At 37.4% G+C, this 21,287-nt stretch overlaps 1 protein-coding gene across 1 annotated transcript in view; it reads right to left on the minus strand.

Moving 5' to 3' along the window:
* The window catches only part of LOC135207200 (daf-12-interacting protein 1-like), a 645,343-nt gene extending 624,681 nt beyond the window's left edge, over positions 1 to 20,662 (minus strand). The window contains exon 1 of the mRNA XM_064238784.1: positions 20,526 to 20,662. Coding sequence (XP_064094854.1) covers positions 20,526 to 20,534 — 9 coding nt within the window. The 5' untranslated portion in view covers positions 20,535 to 20,662. The remainder of the gene's footprint in view (positions 1 to 20,525) is intronic.
* Between the last annotated feature and the right edge of the window lie 625 nt (positions 20,663 to 21,287).

Genomic DNA, 21,287 nt, shown 5'->3' on the forward strand with positions numbered 1-21,287 from the left:
AGATTATGGTGAATTTTTTGAAAAAAATATGTTTACGTAAGCGCGTTACGATTCATGCATTATTTTGTGATAATATTTTCTCTGTGTTGCTTTTTTTTATCGTTTTACAATGTGTTATATATCAAAATGATCGCAATTTAGTGCACATTACAACGAAAAAAAAAGTAACTTGTTACCTTCAACCGTTTTGCGCACAGCGCGATTTGAATACAATTATATATGAAATTTCGTTTTTGCGCTATCATATATCGCATTATTTATATATGATAATGATAATTTTTTTCATTTTTCTGATGGTTGCATACTAAACTACAAGCAATGACAAAAAAGGAGCCAAAAATGAACTCTTAATCTTGAAAACTAAGCGCGCTGTGATTTTTTGAAAAAAATATTTTTTCCGCTTACGCGCTCACTCTCAAACCCCTCCGGCATACGGGAGTCATTTTTTTATTTACCGCTCCGGCGTTTAAGGGTTAACATTTAAAAAAGAGTTGGAATGAATTATTAGGCCTAAACCAGTTAGTTCGGCTGAAGTAAGATCTGGCGAGATGGCAAAGAACAGGTATTCCTGAATTCTCCAGGAGTCACATGACCAGTGATCCTTCGATGAGAAATCATTTTCAAGGACCTTAACTCTGGCTAAAATTTCTCTGACTTCATTGTTTGTCTGTCTGTAAGGTGTTTTTGCGTTGCATGGAACCAGCAGTGGTTATTCAGCAACGGGACCAACGGCTTTACGTGACTTCCGAACCACGGCGAGAGTGAATTTCTATCACCAGAATCTCTGAGTTCATACGTTTTTAATGAATTCAACAGCTACACAATAGGATGTAAACTTTTACAATAATCCTGAGGCTGCTCAGCAGACAAATGTTATTATTTCAGTGAGATTAATTTTCTTCTTTCGACCTTATTAGTCCCACTGTATAGCAGGGTCGGCCGCTCGAGTCAATTTTCTCCATCTGTTTCTCTTTCTTGTATCTTCTTCCCACGGTCCCACCTCATCCATATCCCTCCTCACCATATCCATCCATCTGATCCGCTGATGCCCCACACCTCCCCCTCCCGCCCGTCCCTCTCCCCGGCCCCCATCACTGGCTTGTTCTTAACTCTCTTGATTGGTTCCACCTCCTCTCTTCTTATTACATGGCCATGGTATCTCAGACGTGCTGCCATAACTTTCTCCTTTACATCACATACACCAGCGCCTCAGTGGTGTGATCGGTATGGTCTTGGCCTGCCACCTCGGTGGCCGCGAGTTCGATTCTCGTACATTCCATTGAGGGGTTAGAAATGTGTATTTCTGGTGATAGAAGTTCACTCTCGATTGCTGAATAGCCACTGGTTCCATGCAACTTAGAAACACCATACAAACAAACATCACATATACCGCCATTCTCCATATATATATCTTGACTCTCCCTCTTTTCCAGTAGTGATGATATTTCAGCAATCCATCTCACCATCCTCATCTCGGTTCTTTCCAAACAGTCGCTCCTCTTTCCTCTTAAGTGGCCATCATTGAGTCTAATCGTTCTCAAGCACCATTCAAACCAGGCAGATATGGTCGCGACACAAATCAACACGAATGATCGGATTAGGTTCCGGTAATCTTCCACTAAACCACTCGACATCGAATTATGAAAGATGAACACAAATTGCATTAATACGAATGATTATAATTATCAATAAATGACATACGATAATTACAATAACAGTACCCAAAGATGCAAGTCATCCCCAAGTGCTAACTTTAACAAACGGAATTCCCTGCTTAATGTCACGAACCACCGAACAAATTACATTAGCTCAAGGGTGAAGCCAATGAAGGCCGTCAACTAATGGACCTCCTTAATGTCCCAAGAGAATTATTTCCTTCAGGAATTATCAAATTACCTGAACATGTAAGACCTAACAATTTCCATTTTGTTACTTTCGTGAAAGAGCTTTACACTGCATGATGAAAAATTTATAAAAATATTCGTAGACAAGTATCCGGAGAGAAAAAAATTAAATAAGTGTCTATGTATAAATGTACGGGAAAAAAAACTCCACGGGGAATGCCTTAAAGATTCTACTTAGCCTTGGGAAATCGTGAGGTGTGCACACACCTTCAATGCCAGCGAGGAAAAAACAGGATATTTTGTTAAAAGGAAAAAGCTGTTATAAAGATTTAGATATGAAACAACGGATACTCCCTTTACCTTAAGTCTTGAAAATTTGTTTTACAAAATCCTGTTCAACTAAACACAAGAAGGAAATAGACACTGAAATGTTGTCATCGTCGCTTAAGTGGGCTAATTTCAAAATAAAAGACGGAATACTACAGACAGTCAAAACTCAAAATAGTATAAACAAAGACCTTGTGTAGCAGAATGTAACTTGAAGAGCATGTCAATGAACTAAGCGAAACCGTGAGGGCTGAATTTATCACATTTCTGAGCACCTTTTCCTTGTAGGGAAGAATTACAAGAGATACAAATATGACCACCTTAGGCTGATTTTTTGACAGCGATTCTAAAAGAATAACTTGGACGAAAGAGCGTTAGTAGAAATATTTCGGCGGTTTGAAAGTTATTTTAGATGAAAAATACATCAAAGGATGTTGATGGTTTGAACTTAAATTCAAGAAGAATAATGATGGATGGAGTCTTTATATAATAATAACACCATAGAGCGATGAAAACCGTAAGCACAAACAAGCACGCGCGAGTGCACAAACACGCACGCGCGAGCGCACAAACACCCATATACGTATATGCATATAATTGAACCTCACTAGTCACTTTTATCTGACACAACACACACACACACCACAAATATATATATATATATATATATATATATATATATATATATATATATATATATATATATAATAAATAAAGTAATAACTAAAATGACTTCTTAACTTCTCAGTATCTTCACACTTTTTTGGATACGCTTGTTCTTACAAATGAAAAAAAATCTCAGTACACGCAATGAGGTTCAAACCAGCGCGCGATGGGTTAGGGTGAGGTTAAGCTATACACCATTCGTCCAAGGAGGAGGATGCAAATCTAATTTATCTATCGAATTCAGGAGCATTATGCTAAAGATGGAATAAGATTCCTAGATTCCTAGCCATCGTATGAGCTGCACAGTTAGCCTCATCTACACACGAGATCTCTCGTTCATCAATCACATAAGCACAGTTCCAAGAATAAATGCTCTAAATCAGTGGTTCTCAAACTTTTTATGACCACGCCCCCTCTAAGAGTTGGTCGTTCCATCCACGCCCCCCTGGCATCTAGGAGTAAAATTCCCTCCCAGATTTAAAGGAAGATAAAAAAAAAAAAAAAGATGGGGTTTCGAGGGATAGGGATGGAGGTAAATAATCACAAAACAAGGTAAACCCAACGAGTCTAAGGAGAGTAATAGACCATAAGAAACTAACGTTATAAGGCGGTACTTTTGCATTTTTCATAATCTTCTGAATTATAGTTCCTGACTCTTGTTAAAAGTTTAATTGATGGATTGATTTATAGATTTTTAGGCATAATGCCAAGCACTGGGGCAACTAAGGCCATTCAACGCTGAAACGGAAATTAACAAAAGGTTAGAAAAGTGTAACTGGTGGAAAACCTTACGGTTGCACTAGGAGAGGGTGGACAGAAAGATGGAAGAAAGAGAATGTGAACGGAGGTACAGTAAAAGGAATCTTGTTAAAAGAATAACGAATATAATTAGAGAACATATTTTCCCCTAGGGCTCGCGTCTCCCCTGGAAATTGCCTACTAACCCCCACGGGGGCACCCCCCCCCCCCCCCAAGTTTAAAGAAAACCCCTGCGACAATATCCTCAATTCTGGCACACAAGAATTTTTAAGTTTTAGGAGTGTCCCTTCAATTTGCGATACAATGAGTTGGGACGGATTATATCAGCAGACGATGTGCAATTGGTTAGTGAAAGCGAAAAATAGTAGCGAACTGGTTTCCCATAAGCTTGAATACGTTTGAAATGAGTTAAGGTTTTGAGAACGATGATTGCAGTCAGGGTAATACTTGAGAAACGTGAATGAAATTAGCATTATAACATCATGGGGTTTATAGACTATAGATTTACATAAAATAAATAAGACAAATTTTAAAAATTAAATCAAGAAGCGAACAAATATCCCGAAGAGGCAGAGATGATATACAGACATGACTGGGAAAGACCTACATAATGTATAAAAAAAAATATCCAAAGAGATTGTTGCGCAGGTATAGAATGGACACGAATTTTTGAGATTAAGGTAATCTTTGGACAGCACTGACCTGGCTCACTTAAGGCAGGAGAGGAAGCTTGGGAAAGTTTCAAAGCAACAACTTTAAAGGAATGTTTATAATGAAGAGAACTGGCAGCAGGAATAAGGAAGGAAGAGTCGGCTGTGGTCACAACAAGAGGCTCGACTCGGATGAAAAGAATGAAAATGCTGATGGAGTGAATGAGTGAATGCTCTGAGTGAAAGCTTACATGGAATAGCTATATAGGAAATCACTGGATGTATGCGAAAGTTAGAGAACGATAATCGACTTAGCAAATCGGAATTCTTGAAGCTGTTGAAGTTATCACCCACCGACTTATCCCAGCTTCTGCCACTGAATCACAAAAACATTAAAGAGAAATCCTACTCATTGTTATATGAAATATTACTCGTGCAAAATCAACACTTTTATAAAGCATCCATCAATGGACAAAACAAATACAAAAGGTTGATCCTTGTTTTTTAGACAGACTGAAAAGAAATTGTCTTCTATGGAGGTTGTGATGACAGAGCAGGAGGGTGCGACGCAAACAGAAAGGGGATGGCTGCCGCTATAGACGCGGAAAAAATGAAACAAAATCTCCCTATTAAAAAGACAATATAGCAGTGGGGACCAAGCCCCGCCCGTTTTCCGCTCCTCCGGGCCACAGAAGGGGAATTTTCAAGCTGACGAACGCGTCCCCCTTATGCAACTGTAGTATGCTTCCAGCAGCGCTCCTTGAGTTCTCAATAACATTAAATTATGAATATAGCGCTGTCCGTCCATCCCTGTCACTGCTGCTGTATTCGTCGATGGATGTACCGGGTAAACACCTCGGAATCTGATTCACATCTGGTTACCAAAGTAGACAATCACGCATTTAGATGTGCATGAAGAGCGATCGTCCATCTGACTGTACAAAGGTTTACCCGAGAGTATCTTTTGAACCAAAAGAGTGAGCACCTTATCGACCAACAGAATACAATATAGAATCTAGGCTAAAGACCAGGCACTGGGAACCTATGAGGTCATTCAGCGCTGAAACGGAAATTGACAGTAAAAAGATCTGAAAGGTGAAACAGGAGAAAAATCTCGCAGTTGTATTATGAATCAATTGTTAGGAGAGTGTGGAAACAAGACGAAAGAGAATATGAATGGAGATACAGGAAAAGAAATGAAAGTGGTTGCAGCTAGGGGACAGTGTAAAGGAGCTTAAGTAATGCCTACAGTGCACCGCATGAGCTGCCAACCTTATCGGGAGGGGACCTATAACAGTAACAGTTGAAAGGGAAAAAAAATAGTGTCGAAATATAACTTAAACAGAAGCAGGAAAGTATGCAATAGTGTATCGAAAAAGGAAATGATATCATTCTTTCGGCAGTGGAACATTTTCGTTCTTCACACAGTCACTTAGTTCATTTGTATCCCTAAGAATTAAAAGAAAGTCAAATGTGCATGGCTATTGTGCTTTCAAGCAGAAATATGCTTTTTCAAAATGACTGCTGCAAAAAATTGCAAAAAGAAATAAATAAAATTTGATATTAAACAGCAAGTATATGAGTTAAACCGATATAATGTAGTATGTATATATACACATATACGTATACACACACACACACACACACATATATAGTATATATATCACTCATATAGCTTGCTAATATCAAAATTTTTCGGCCTTTTTTTTTTGCAGCAGCAGCAGCAGTCACTTTGAAAAAGCATATTTTTGAGTGCTGACTTCAACTTTTAGACAAAAAAATAAAGATTTGACAAATAAGTTCCAATGAATAAATAAGTTTCTCTGAAACCAATGCAACTTCAGTGAAGAGAAATGGAATCCTTCTTCCAAAAGCAGAGAATAAATAACGCTTCCTGGAGCTCTCGTGTTGCACCAGCGAAGTGCCCCAGTCAACATCCATTACGAATAGCACGCGGGCCTAATTAAAAAATGAATAAAAAGCAAAGGCAAAAAAATTTCGCGAACTTTCTGATGACGCAAGGAAGATGCTTTTTTCATTATGGTGGATCAGAAACATACGAGCAATTGCTTTTGATATCCTACAAGACTACAAGTGTTGGTAAAAAAAAAAAAAAAAAAATACATTCGACCCCTGGGCGAGGTCAGACGGATCAAAAATGGAATGGAATGTAATATAAAATTCAGGCAAAAGGCCAAGCGCTGGGACCTATCGGGTCATTCAGAGCTGAAAGGGAAATTCAGCAGTACAAAGGTATTAAAGGTGTCACAGGAGGAAAACCTCGCATCTGCACTATGCAACAATTGTTAGAAGGTGGAAAGTACTAAGATGAAAGAAAGAGCAAATGAACTGTAAAAGGAATGAAAGGCTTGCAAAGAACCTTAAGTAATGCCTTCAGAGCACAGAATGAGGTGAGTCCAGTACATAAGTGGTTAGACGATTGGTTGGTCACAGCCATGGTTACAAAGGGCGTATGCATACGTGCAATATGTGTATAGATATGCAATTTCCTCTTTGCTTTTGACATTGGATGTGGAAGAAACTTTAACCAAACGTTCGTTATACCTTGTTTACATCGCTTTGCAAATTCTCTTATGATACATATACAGCTAACGCCCAGATATTTTACAAGGCCTTACAAACTGAATATCTTGTTTCATGTTACCTTAAATCGAAAAAGTTGAGTATATCTTAGTTTTCCCAGACCACTGACCTGATTAATAGCTCTCCTAGGGCTGAGCCCGAAGGATTAGATATTTTTACATGGCAAGGAACCAATGGATTACTTAGCAACGGGACCTACAGCTCACTGTGGGATATGAAGCACATCGAGAAATGAATTTCTATCACCAGAAATAAATCGGAAACAGCTTAAAGTAAGTGTGTAGGCTTGCCATTCTTTCTGCAAAAATATCTGTGGGATATCAGCCAGAATAGGTAAGTCGATAACAGCTTATGCCTGAATTATCGTTTAAAATATTTCACCTTACGTAATCCTCTTGAGTACGTTGTGTTCGAAACCAGGGTGTGATGGTTCTGACCAGAATTACTCCGCCATGATGTTTTCCTAAGATCTACATGATATTTTTCATATTTACTAAGATGCACCTGTGAACAACACAGACTGCGCAAGCACGAACTTGCCATAATGACCGATGATAACACGCACGATTGGTTGGCATTTTGGTAAATATTCGTTTAGACCAATCGCGCTGGTTTATTAAAAAAACGAAACTGCAGCAAGACCAGAGGGTTAATTGGTAGAATAACGATCAAAAGTATCGGTTAAAAGAAACTGTCAGGGTCAGCGATTTCCATAAATAAAACTTCCTTGGTAGAGCAGTTTCCGTTGAGCTGGGACGATAACCAGCAACTACGATAAAGGCCAAATTAATCTCCAAAGAGGTGGTTTTGTTTTACGTTTAGTACAACAACACTACATCACTGAGAAATCTGTATTTTGCTACCTTTAAATCACGTGGGTTCCAAAATATATTTAATCAAAACATATCTCAAATTAGGGGAAGATCGTCACACTTATGGTGGTACTCAGCAAGTTGGCTATCAATTGGGAGTCTGGGAGAGCTGCCTTAGTCAACCGACGCACCACGGGTTCTGAGTAGAAATGCATTTATCACTGCGTCCTTACCAGAGTTCCAATTCAAGCCGTCTAGTTACTAGTCACACACACACATACACATACACACACACACACACACACACATATATATATATATATATATATATATATATATATTATTATTATATTGCTACTTTCAAAATGCATGTTTTCCCCTCTTTGAAATGTCATGTAGATTGTGTAACATTTTTTCAGATTCCTAGATAGCTTAGAATAGGATGTTTTAAAATGTGTGTTCAGATTTCGCATTAACGTCTTGTAAAAGAAAATATATATAACGTAAAGAGAGAGATCCTTGTCTTTACAAAGCTGCAAATGTTTAACTTTTATGTCAGCACTTTGAAATTAGAGTCTGCGAGATCCGTTTGCGTCCCTGCTCTGTCAGCGCGTTTGATAATGAGCTCGACTCTTTTTACGTGGTCATCAAAAACATGTCAATCTTAATTATCGTTTACCCTCCGTTTCAATCGGGTACGTATCTGTTGAGCAATCTTGTCTTGTACGTGTATGTATTTGCCGAGTACCACGTGCATGTTACTCATTTCTTTATGTAAGATTGCGTCAGATTTCAGAACTTTCGAGAAGCTTTCGTACCCAGAACGTATTTGTCATCTGCCTAGCCCAATTTCCGCAAGGAAGAGTATTCATTCGATCTTAAGACCTCGAGGCAGTTAGATCTACCTCTCTCTCTCTCGCTCTCTCTCTCTCTCACTCGACATCGAGATTAAATTTAACGTAACGTAAATTTGGTCACTCATATTGTGAGAATTGTATATTTGATATTTCTTAGAATTTATTTAGTTTATTTAATTTCTTTTGTGGAATCTGAACAAACATTTCGTAACGGCGCCTTGTTTTTTGTGAAAGTGTAATTTACAAAAAAAAAAAAAAAAAAAAAAGGTAAAGTGTGTTATATTTTTATTAGTTGCAACTAATAATTGTTAGGAACAGTGAATAACTAATAATGGATAGGGAGTGTGTTTAATTAATAATTGATAGGAACTGTTGTCTGTTAAGAAGGTTTGGTAAAAACTGTTGGTTACAGTGTTATGAAAAAGATTTACACTTTTACACATTGCTGATATTTTGTTTTTTGTGTTTGTGTTTACACATTGCTGATATTTTTGTGTTTGTGTCTGTTCCATTGTTTGTGCACTTATTCATTTTCTTATTGAAGTGTGTCTTTTTGGTTTTATATTTTCATTTACATTCACAATTTAATTGACTTAGTTATTTTCACTGCTTTATCATTGCACATTTAATTAAATTTAACACTTGTGAATTGATTTGCATTTACTTAGAATTCTTTTCAAGTTTTATTGTTTAGCACTTGTGAATTAATTTCAAATTTTCAGTTATTGCCTAACACTTTTGAATTTTGATTGAATTAATTTTCTTGAATTTTATGATAAATTAATTTTGATTTAATTTTACATAATTTGATTCAAGAATTAATTAAACTTTACTTTGTTTTCAAGTAACAGTAATTTTCCCTGATATTGTGAATTTCACTTATAAATTTTGAATTTAATAATAAATTTTTGTATTTAAAATTTTTATAAGTGTTTTCTTTATCTTACACCATTATAAATATATATAATTATGACTATATTCATGTTAGGTAGAAACATAGAGTGGTAATTGATTTGCTTTCCTTCAATTTTCTTGAAGTGACTTAGAACCAGGGAAGTACTTAGACTTCTGAAATCAGGGAAATACTTAGAGTTTGAAAGTTGTTGAAGGAGTGATGCCCTTTGATTAATTTAATTACTTACAAGATTACCTCACACCTATTTTGATGAACTTAGTCTGATTTTCTGCAATACTGGTAAGTGTTAAGGGATCACTGTTGCCTTTAGTGTATTCAGTCGTTTAAACGTGTTATGAGGGTTCAGGTGTTTGGCTTTTGGTGAGGTAATAATTGATGCAAGGTAACCAGATACTTGGCACTTCGTAACATTGTTTAATGGTGCCCAGACCCGGGAAAGCAGATTTCATTATCACTCTAGAATATACTGGTGGTGTTAGGGATATATTTTGTTAGGAGAGTGACCATATAATTTTGTTTTGCATTTATTGTATTGAATTGTAAATTGATAACTTAGAGGAAAATGGCTCAGTTCAATGTTCAGGAATTTTAGCAGCTCCTTCCGTCCAAGTTTTGTCTGAAACCACTCTGTCTAGAGCACAGTGGAGCGCTTTAGCAGAGGCATGTGGTGGTTATGTGTCTACTAGTATGGTAAAGGCACAAATAAGATGTATTGCTATGGAATCATTGATAAACTCTGGTAGAATAACTGATGAAGATGAGTTAGAATTGGCTCAAGAGTTGTTAAATGTAGCACGTGCTGATCTCATAAATAAGCAAGCAGAAAAGAAAGAGAAAAGTGATGCAGAGTTAGAGCTTAGACGCATTGAAGCAGAAGAGAATTTGATTAAGCTAAAAATGCTTGCTGAAAGAGAGAGAATGCAAGCTGAAAGAGAAAGAATATGACAGGGAAAAAACAAGAAAGAAGAGAAAGAGAAGAAGAAAAAGCAGCAGAAGAGGAAAGAGAAAGAATAAAAGAGGAAAGAGAAATCGCAAGACATGAAAGGGAAATGGAATTAATAAAAGCTAGATCCACATTACCTGTAACACCGTCTAACCCTAACCAAGGTAATCAAGACCCTGTATTTGATGTAGTGAGAGTACAGAAGTTAATCCCTAAGTTTACTGAAGAAGCTCCAGATGAGTTTTTTGATCACTTTGAGAAAGTGGCTTCAGGTATGGGATGGCCAGAGGATAAATGGTCAGTTTTGCTACAAAGTGTCTTGATGGTAAAGGAGAAGTGCTTATCTAGCCTTAACAGCTGATCAGTGTAAAGACTACAAGGTACTTAAACACAGTGTGCTACAAGTTTACCAGATGACCCCAGAGTACTACAATGAGAGATTCAGAAATTTAAGAAAAGATGAGAAGGGAACCTTCTTAGATTATGCTTACAAAGTGAGAAGGTGTTTCAAACGTTGGGTAGAAGCTGCTAAAGTTAAAACTTTTGATGAGTTAGAAGAGTTACTTGTTCTTGAACAGTATCTTAAGGGAATTCCTGAACATTATAAGAGCCTATTTAAGAGAGAGAGAAGTGAAGAAACTTGACAAAGCCGCTACACTTAGTGAAGATTACAATATAATCAGTAGCAAACGTAATTACAATGTCAAGTACCAGAGTCAACAACGCCCAGGTTTTAAGTCTTTTCCAAATAACAGGAACAAATTTAACGGGAAACCTTCAAGTGATACTACTAAGAGTACACAAGGTAATACAGCTCAGCAAATTAATGTGAAATCCTCATCCAGTCTTTCAAGACAGTTACAGAAACCTAATGTTGTCTGTTTCAAGTGTGGAAGAGTAGGACACTACAGTCAAGAGTGTTACCGGAATCAACAGCAGTCAAAACCAGTTAGTCAAGTTGTGAAACAAACTACGAAGAGCAGTGTGGGAAAGAATCAGACTCCAGAGAAGAATGAAACTAAACAAGCTGAATGTTTAGCAACCAGTGGAAATGTTACCTCAAGCAGTGAGTGGTTAAGCAGTGTGGAGGCTTTTAAGCCATATATCTATGAGGGTATGCTGTCAACTCAAGAAGGAAGTATGCAGGTACCAGTCAAGATATTACGTGATACAGGGAGTAACCATAGTGTGGTAGTACGTGGTTCTCACCCTCAGTTGGAGAAGAGTCTCACAGGAGATTCAGTTATTTTGAAGGGTATAGGAGGAGAGGAAGTAACTCCTATATGCCGCTTACACCTGTCATGTAAATTGGTGACAGGGAATGTTGATTTTGCTGTAAAGGACTCACTGGCTGTGGAAGGTATACATGTTCTGTTGGGGAATGAAGTTGGTGGTGTGCCATTTATTCCTTGTCCTGTAGTGACAGACAAACCATTGAGGATTAGTCCTACAGAAGAGTTGGAGAAGAATAACCCCCACCTGTTTCCTAGTTGTGTAACTACCAGAAGTATGAAGAGGACTACGACTATAAGTGAAGAAACTGAGGATTTACACACCCAAGAAGGATCAAGTGAAGGATCTTTGTGCTTAGAAGAATTATTCCAGGGAAGTGAAGTTTCCCATAGTGCTGACCAAGAAGAGATTTCCCAAGAAGATGAAGAAGACGACAACGAAGAAGAAGAACCTGATGTTCCTGAAGAGACTCCGAGTAGTCAAAGTGTTGCTGAAGACAGTAGTGAAACTACAGTAGCTGAGTTAGCAGATATTGAGAATTCAACCCTTGAAGTTGGTCAAGTGACAAGAGAGAAGCTGATGGACTTGCAGAAGAAGGATGCATCGTTAACTGATTTGTTCTTCAGAGTTGTTGATCGAGAAGAGATGCAACAAACTCCTACCTGTTACTATCTGAAGGAAGGTTTGCTGATGAGGAAGTATAGACCTACAGATATACCAGGAGATGCTGAATGGGGCGAATATCATCAAATTTTGATTCCATATCCATTGAGAAAGCAAGTGGTTGCAGTAGCTCATGAGTCTGGACATATGGGAATCAGGAGACTGTGGAGAAGATCATGAAATATTTTTTCTGGCCTGGACTTCACAGAGATGTTAGCAGGTTTTGTCGTGAGTGTCATACCTGCCAGATAGCTGGAAAACCGAATGAAACCATCAAGAAAGCCCCCCTACAACCTATAGAAGTTAGAGGAGAACCCTTTAGCAAAGTGATTATTGATATGGTTGGACCATTGCCGAAGACAAAGAAAGGAAATGAGTATTTGTTGACATTAATGTGTCCAGTGACAAGGTATCCAGAAGCAATCCCTGTTAGAAACATATCTGCCAAGATAGTTGCTGAGAAACTTGTGGAGTTTTTCTCAAAGTTTGGAATACCAGAAATTGTACAAAGTGACAGAGGAACAAACTTTACTTCAAAGTTATTCCAGGATGTGATGAATTTGTTAGGGGTGAAACAACAGTTATCAACCGCTTATCATCCAGAAACTCAAGGTGCCTTGGAAAGGTTCCACCAGACATGAAAAGTATGCTGACAAAGTATTGTTCTGAGTCAGGAAGAGAATGGGATGTTGGTTTACCATTAATGTTGTTTGAAGTTAGGAGTGCTTACCAAGAAAGTATGGGATGTTCACCTAATGAGATGATTTTTGGAAGAGAAGTTAGAGGACCGTTGAAGATTCTTGCAGAAAATTGGGAAGAAAATCAAGAGGAAAGCCAAGCAGAGTATGTGAAGAACTTAAGGAAGAGGTTGAAAGAGATTAGAAAATTCTCTTTAGAAAACTTGAAAATGAGTCAAGAGAAAATGAAAAGGAGATTTGATGCTAAGACTAAGCTAAGAAGTTTAGTGTTGGTCAACAAGTGTTAGTGTTCTTACCTGTCAAGAGATTTCCCCTCACTAATAAATTTCAAGGTCCTTACAAGATAATTCAGAAGTTAAGTGATAGAACTTATGTGATTGAAACACCAGAAAGAAGAAGAAGACAAAGGAAGATACATGTGAACCTCTTGAAACCTTATTTCTCAGAAACTAAAACTGAAACTGTGTCAGTAACCCAGACAACTTTATCTACAGAAGATGATGATGGCTACGAATTGGGAGCTGCAAGCAAGATGAATAATTCTTCAATTTTGGAAAATTTGGAGGATAAACTGAAACATCTGAGTGTTGAACAAGGTGAAGACTTAAGTGACGTAATTAGAAGTTTTCCAGAAATTTTTTCAGATGTGCCTAGACGTACTGATCTGACCAAGCATGAAATCAAGATTCAAGAAAATGGAAAACCTTTCAAGCAAAGAGCCTATCGCTTATCACCGTATCATCGAGATGTTTTGAAGAAAGAAGTTGAGTATTTGCTGCAACATGGATTAGCAGAACCCAGTTCAAGTCACTTCAGTTCTCCATGTGTGTTGGTGAAGAAACCAGATGGTTCATTTAGGATGTATACTGATTATAGGAAGCTGAATTCTATCAGTGTGGCTGATAATTATCCTTTGCCTCTTATAGATCAGTTACTTGATAATATTGGGCAAGCCAAGTTTGTTTCCAAGATAGACTTGTTGAAAGGATATTATCAAATTCCCTTAGATGAGAATGCGAAGCTGCTGTCAGCTTTTATTACTCCTTTTGGACTATATCAGTATACTGTTCTGCCGTTTGGTCTGATGAATGCACCCGCAACATTTCAACGAGTGATGGATCAACTGTTAGGATCAATAGAAGGAGTAGGTGTATACCTAGATGACATCGTGATTTACTCTACAACGTGGGAAGAACATCTGAAGATTCTGAAGAAAGTTTTCAAGAAACTACAAGAAGCAGGATTAACAGTCAACCTAGAGAAGAGTGAGTTTGGAAAGGCAACTGTACAGTATCTTGGGTTTGAAGTTGGGAAAGGCCTTCTTGCTCCAGTAAATGCTAATGTAGAAGGTATCCGTAAGGCTACCCCACCTACTACCAGGAAACAGCTACAGAGATTTTTAGGCATGGCTGGTTTCTATCGTCGTTTTTGCCCAAATTTCTCAGCCGTAGTAGCTCCCTTGACAGACTTGACTAGTCCCAAAGCTAAGTTTATTTGGACTCCAGAGTGTCAAGAATCCTTTGAGAAGGTAAAAGCCATTTTAACTTCAAGACCAGTACTTCAAGCTCCAGACTTCGACAAGAAATTTGTGATACAAGTTGATGCGTCAGACTGTGGTGTTGGAGCTGTTCTACTTCAAGAAGATGAAAATAATATCTACCATCCTGTATGCTTCATGTCTACAAAATTGAAAAAACATCAGAAAGTATATTCGACAATCGAGAAGGAAACTTTAGCCTTAATCACCGCATTGAAAAAATTTGAAGTGTATGTGAATAGACCTAGGAATGAAGAAATTGTAGTGTTTTCTGATCACAATCCACTGTCATTTATCCAGAAAATGAAAAACCATAATCAAAGACTGACCAGGTGGTCTTTGTGCCTGCAACAGTATAACTTAAGAGTGCGCACACTTAGTGGCAAAAAACAATGTAGTTGCTGATTATTTATCTCGTTGCGAATCGTTGGATTCAACACCGTGATAAAAAATCTTCTGGGGGGAGGTATATTATATATTGCTACTTTCAAAATGCATGTTTTCCCCTCTTTGAAATGTCATGTAGATTGTGTAACATTTTTTCAGATTCCTAGATAGCTTAGAATAGGATGTTTTAAAATGTGTGTTCAGATTTCGCATTAACGTCTTGTAAAAGAAAATATATATAACGTAAAGAGAGAGATCCTTGTCTTTACAAAGCTGCAAATGTTTAACTTTTATGTCAGCACTTTGAAATTAGAGTCTGCGATATCCGTTTGCGTCCCTGCTCTGTCAGCGCGTTTGATAATGAGCTCGACTCTTTTTACGTGGTCATCAAAAACATGTCAATCTTAATTATCGTTTACCCTCCGTTTCAATCGGGTACGTATCTGTTGAGCAATCTTGTCTTGTACGTGTATGTATTTGCCGAGTACCACGTGCATGTTACTCATTTCTTTATGTAAGATTGCGTCAGATTTCAGAACTTTCGAGAAGCTTTCGTACCAGAACGTATTTGTCATCTGCCTAGCCCAATTTCCGCAAGGAAGGAGTATTCCATTCGATCTTAAGACCTCGAGGCGAGTTAGATCTACCTCTCTCTCTCTCGCTCTCTCTCTCTCTCACTCGACATCGAGATTAAATTTAACGTAACGTAAATTTGGTCACTCATATTGTGAGAATTGTATATTTGATATTTTTCTAGAATTTATTTAGTTTATTTAATTTCTTTTGTGGAATCTGAACAAACATTTCGTACGGCGCCTTGTTTTTTGTGAAAGTGTAATTTATTTAAAAAAAAAAACAAAAAAAAAAAAAAAAAAAAAGGTCAAAGTAAAGTGTTGTTATTTTTATTAGTTGCAACTAATAATTGTTAGGAACAGTGAATAACCTAATAATGGATAGGGAGTGTGTTTAATTAATAATTGATAGGAACTGTTGTCTGTTAAGAAGGTTTGGTAAAAACTGTTGGTTACAGTGTTTATGAAAAAAGATTTACACTTTTACACATTGCTGATATTTTTTGTGTTTGTGTTTACACATTGCTGATATTTTTTGTGTTTGTGTCTGTTCCATTGTTTGTGCACTTATTCATTTTCTTATTGAAGTGTGTCTTTTTGGTTTTATATTTTCATTTACATTCACAATTTATTGACTTAGTTTTATTTTCACTGCTTTATCATTGCACATTTAATTAAATTTAACACTTGTGAATTGATTTGCATTTACTTAGAATTCTTTTCAAGTTTTATTGTTTAGCACTTGTGAATTAATTTCAAATTTTCAGTTATTGCCTAACACTTTTGAATTTTGATTGAATTAATTTTCTTGAATTTTATGATAAATTAATTTTGATTTAATTTTACATAATTTGATTCAAGAATTAATTAAACTTTACTTTGTTTTCAAGTAACAGTAATTTTCCCTGATATTGTGAATTTCACTTATAAATTTTGAATTTAATAATAAATTTTTGTATTTAAAATTTTTATAAGTGTTTTCTTTATCTTACACCATTATAAATATATATAATTATGACTATATTCATGTTAGGTAGAAACATAGAGTGGTAATTGATTTGCTTTCCTTCAATTTTCTTGAAGTGACTTAGAACCAGGGAAGTACTTTAGACTTCTGGAAATCAGGGAAATACTTAGAGTTTGAAAGTTGTTGAAGGAGTGATGCCCTTTGATTAATTTAATTACTTACAAGATTACCTCACACCTATTTTGATGAACTTAGTCTGATTTTCTGCAATACTGGTAAGTGTTAAGGGATCACTGTTGCCTTTAGTGTATTCAGTCGTTTAAACGTGTTATGAGGGTTCAGGTGTTTGGCTTTTGGTGAGGTAATAATTGATGCAAGGTAACCATACTTGGCACTTCGTAACAATATATATATATATATATATATATATATATATATATATATATATATTCGTACACAATGTAACCATAGCTTGTGAATGTTTTATCTCCTCCCCACCCCACACAAATAATAGAGAGAAAGCTCTGGTATACATTTTGCTACTTAGCTAAATTGAGGAGGATATGATAACGATGTATAAAATAACCTTCAACAGTGGCAAATATACCATTCATTTGTGTGAACAATACAACAAGCATGACGAAATATTTGGTTACCATCAATAATTGGACAAATAAATGACTTTCAGTTGACAGTAGCAGCCGCCTCAAAATCTCTCTCCCTCTCTCTCTTTCTCTACAAAGGTACCCAGTAAACAAAATGCAAGATATCAACAACAACGGCACGAATGTGATTGGCTTTCATCATAATGATGGCCTCCGTACTGCTGTAATCAGCAGAGCTAGTAATAAGAGTTATTACAAAAATAATTAATCTGGATCTAGATCTGTATAAAACAAATCTGGCTCCAGATCTATATAAGAAGCTAATAACCGTATCTTCTCCTTAGCTCAGAGACTATACTGCGACATTATTTTACTAACACCCATCAACAAATATTGTCAGATACCTTGTCCACATACGAAAAGACAATAAAGAAAAACAGGGAAAAAATATAAAAAAATACCAAAGGGTATTTTCTCATTTTTGTGTAGATAGACAGGTCGAAAATTGCTTTCCCATTCCCCAAAGAAAGAGAGAGAGAGAGAGAGAGAGAGAGAGAGAGAGAGAGAGAGAGAGAGAGAGAGAGAGAGAGAGAGAGGGTCCTACATCAGCATCTAGAACCAATAAAAGCATAGCAACCCTTTCTGGGCCTATAGTCCACCATTTCCCAAAAAATTTACCACAAATACGTTGAGATATCACGCCAAGAGACAAGCATACAGAACATACGAACACTTGGCTCCCTCAACTGTTTTTAAAACGCTTACAAAAATTGCACTGGTGAAAATAAAAGGCGTGGCAGTTGTAAATGGGCATTAGTGCAACTATGACATTAATTAATTCCAACCCACTAAACACACTTCGTCACTGGTGCACTTACCCAGCACGCAAATCTCATTGCAGCAGTTTGCAAAGAGAACGGATGGAATTAGATATCTAAAAGAACTCGACCCTTTCAATTTCTCTTCTGCGCGTAATGCACTTTGAATGCCAACAATCGTATGACCGTGCGCAGTAGCTTCACTTTTAGTGGTTTCAAAATCTAGCTTTCAACTGAATACCTTCCTCGCCAACACCTCTTAAAAAATAAAATAAAATAATAACAAAAAATTTGGGAGGGGAGCGATGCTGAAACCGAGTATTCGTACCTAATGGAAAACGTCCTTTAGAAGGACGTATTCTCCTCCCCTCCGCTCTGTGACATCAAGAGCTGGCTGGTGGGCGGGTTCAACTTCCCGCAGCTTACTCTTTCAGCACACACACGCTTTTTCTAGGAAAATATCCTATAATAAATTCAATCGCTAAATTAAATGTAACATGTAAAATCACTATGATGTCCTTCTATTTATACACTCACGTATGATATTTCGCCTCCTTGTTAAACGAGATCACACAAATCATGCTATAGCGTGAACACTGGACATTATTCCGATAGCTGTGATTATCGTTATGATGTTACACAAAGGTAAAAAGGCCATATTTCTCTTGGGTTTGATTTTGATGTTTCCTACTTAAAGCTACTCCTATGGCGGATAAGATGGTCAATATCTAATGGTTATTCCTTAGAGACTAAAGGATAAAAGAGTTACTTGTGTATACTGAAACCTACATACACTTAATCTTTAATATATCTTGTTTGCTGTATGTATATTTACGTATGAATGGCCTATTGTACGGTATGTATGACTAAGGGCACCATTGTTTTAGAACCAAAACCTTTACTGTATTTTCAATTATTTATTATCCACCACACAACTGTACGTACCTACGCTTGGATGCTTGAAAGCTGAAATCCCAACTTACATAAAATCATTTTGTTAAAGTTACTGATATTTCGACTCCAAGTTTAGCAGGCAAATAGCATAACCATGAATGACGCAAGGCAATTATCTGACCTTGACCGTTGCATCAACAACAAAGATGCTGTGATAAACCACAACTAATTGGGCACTGACTCCTACCATAATTCCACAGAGCACGTGATCAGTATGCATTAAAAACTACAATAGAAGAGAGTTCGTCAGCAAATACTTATAAATCGAATTCGATTGGCTAACTTCACACCAGCAATGGCTTCCTGGTTATTTTAGTACATAAGCCAAGTTTGAGACTACTGTTTTAGTTCATAGGCCTAGTTTTGAGAATAGTTTTTGTTCATAGGCCTATAGTTTAGAGAGCAGTTTTAATTCGTAAGCATAGTTTTGAGAGTAGTTTTAGTTCACAGGCTTAGTTTTGGGCCTAGTTTTGAATCCACTGTTTTAATACTTACTTAGGTTTAGTAATGGGAGTAGTTTTAGTTCATAGGCCTAGTTTTGAGAATAATTTTAGTTCAAAAACCTAGTTTTGAGAATAGTTTTAGTTCATGGATCTAGTTTTAAGAGTAGTATTGTTTTAGTTCATAGGCCTACTTTTAAAATTAAGTTTACTACCTAGTCAGGCCACCTACACAGGCAAATGTTCAAAATAATAAAGAAACGGGCAGTAACTTTTCATTACCAGCTACACATGACGTCTAACCGAAATGATTAATGATATGGAAGTTGTTCACATGCATAAGCCTATACCAGCTTGATCAAGTCCTAGGCCTTCATTCCGATGGCAGAGGCATAGTTTAATCCTTTGACACAATCCTTTCCTGGTTGACAAAGGGCAGCCTGACCTCCTAATTCGTACCCCAATGGGATTAGAACATCAGGATCGCAGTTTAATGACCTTGCAGTTTAAATGGCGCCAAATTCCGCCCCCCGTAATCTAACCGTTGAATTCGCCCGTTGTGCAATCAATGTGCAGTTCGAAACCAGGCCTATACCGAGTAAAATGTAATAAAATGTTATTCAGGGAGACTTTCCAACCCACGGAATGTTGTAAAACCGTGCAGCAGGGAATTTGAAGTCCCTCCGGAGCCACAATTCCAAAATAGGGATAACATTTTCGAAGAGGAACTGCGTTTTACCGTTGAATTCTCTCGTGCAATCAACGTGCAGTTCGACACTAGGCCTACGTAGCAAGTCAAACGTTATTCAGGGAGACTTTCCGTTCGTGGAACGTCTAAAACCGTGAAAAAAGGAATTTGAGGCCACCTCCGGAGCCAAAATTCCAAAGGGGCAGCATTTTTTTTTAAGAGGAACTGCGTTTTATCTCGAACTGATCTCAAAACGTTAGTTAGACGACGTGTCAAATTCCGTTCGATTCCAGTAACCTATTCTGGACGCAGCGAGCGAGGATAAAGCGCGAATGTGAATGACAAATACTCATTCACCGTCGCATAACGAACCATTTCATCAACATAGGAAGTTAGGAAAAACAACAACAAAGACAACAACAAGTGCACCAACAACAGCAGCGGCGGCGGCGACGGCGGGAGACGCAGTCACACATACGCACAAACCACTCAATCGCGCCCCATTCGATTGGGGGGCATCTGCTCATTCGAATCTCCTCCTACGCATCCAGAACAAGCGTCTTTATGTTATAATTTGCTACTCACCCTCGACATTATGAAGACCAGTTATTATATCCCGAGCATATCAAACACTGCGCACTGTCGAATCAATACTGACGAGTTCTCTGGCTGCCCGCCGGAGGTCTCTGCCGCCGCCGCTCGGCAGCAGCTCTACCGAGGGGGTCACACCTTTCGCATTTTATCATTCTAATTTTCTCCCTAGCAGAGGCCCTATTTTCCAATTTTCAACATCCAAAATAGTCAGATTACAAGCATGAATATTCTGTATAAAGCGGTTGCTTGAATTTGCCCTCGTAGCCACGACAAATTTATTTAAAAATCGATAAGTGATAACCCATTGCAATGGGCAGGCGCGAGAAAGTTGGCTGTCCCCGATCGAGGCTGTGGCGTGCAAAGTGGAATGCTATTCTACTATGACTAAAAATACCCATACGAATAGATTTATTGTATTAGAAAACAGCTCAGGATTGAAATTGGAGAACTGATGTCAAGTTGAAGTGATGATTTCAACGAAATTCCGTCCGTTTGAGAGTAGACGAGTGATGTTCTCTCAGCTGTTCTCCTTGCTGAACAATGTTATATTGGCCATGCTTAGGTCTTCGAAAACATTTGCAATGAAGTAACGCTTGCCATAGTTTGCTTGCATGGAAAACCATTCAAATAGCCTGAACAGACCTTTTAAAGGCTGAAAAAAATCAATAGTTACTGCGTGTCTCTTGATAATGATCTTATCTCATATGACATGATCATAAAGGACAATATTATTGTTTTATCAGTTTCCAAACA

This window comes from Macrobrachium nipponense, chromosome 32, assembly GCF_015104395.2.
Source record: "Macrobrachium nipponense isolate FS-2020 chromosome 32, ASM1510439v2, whole genome shotgun sequence".
Classification (NCBI taxonomy): Eukaryota; Metazoa; Arthropoda; class Malacostraca; order Decapoda; family Palaemonidae; genus Macrobrachium; species Macrobrachium nipponense.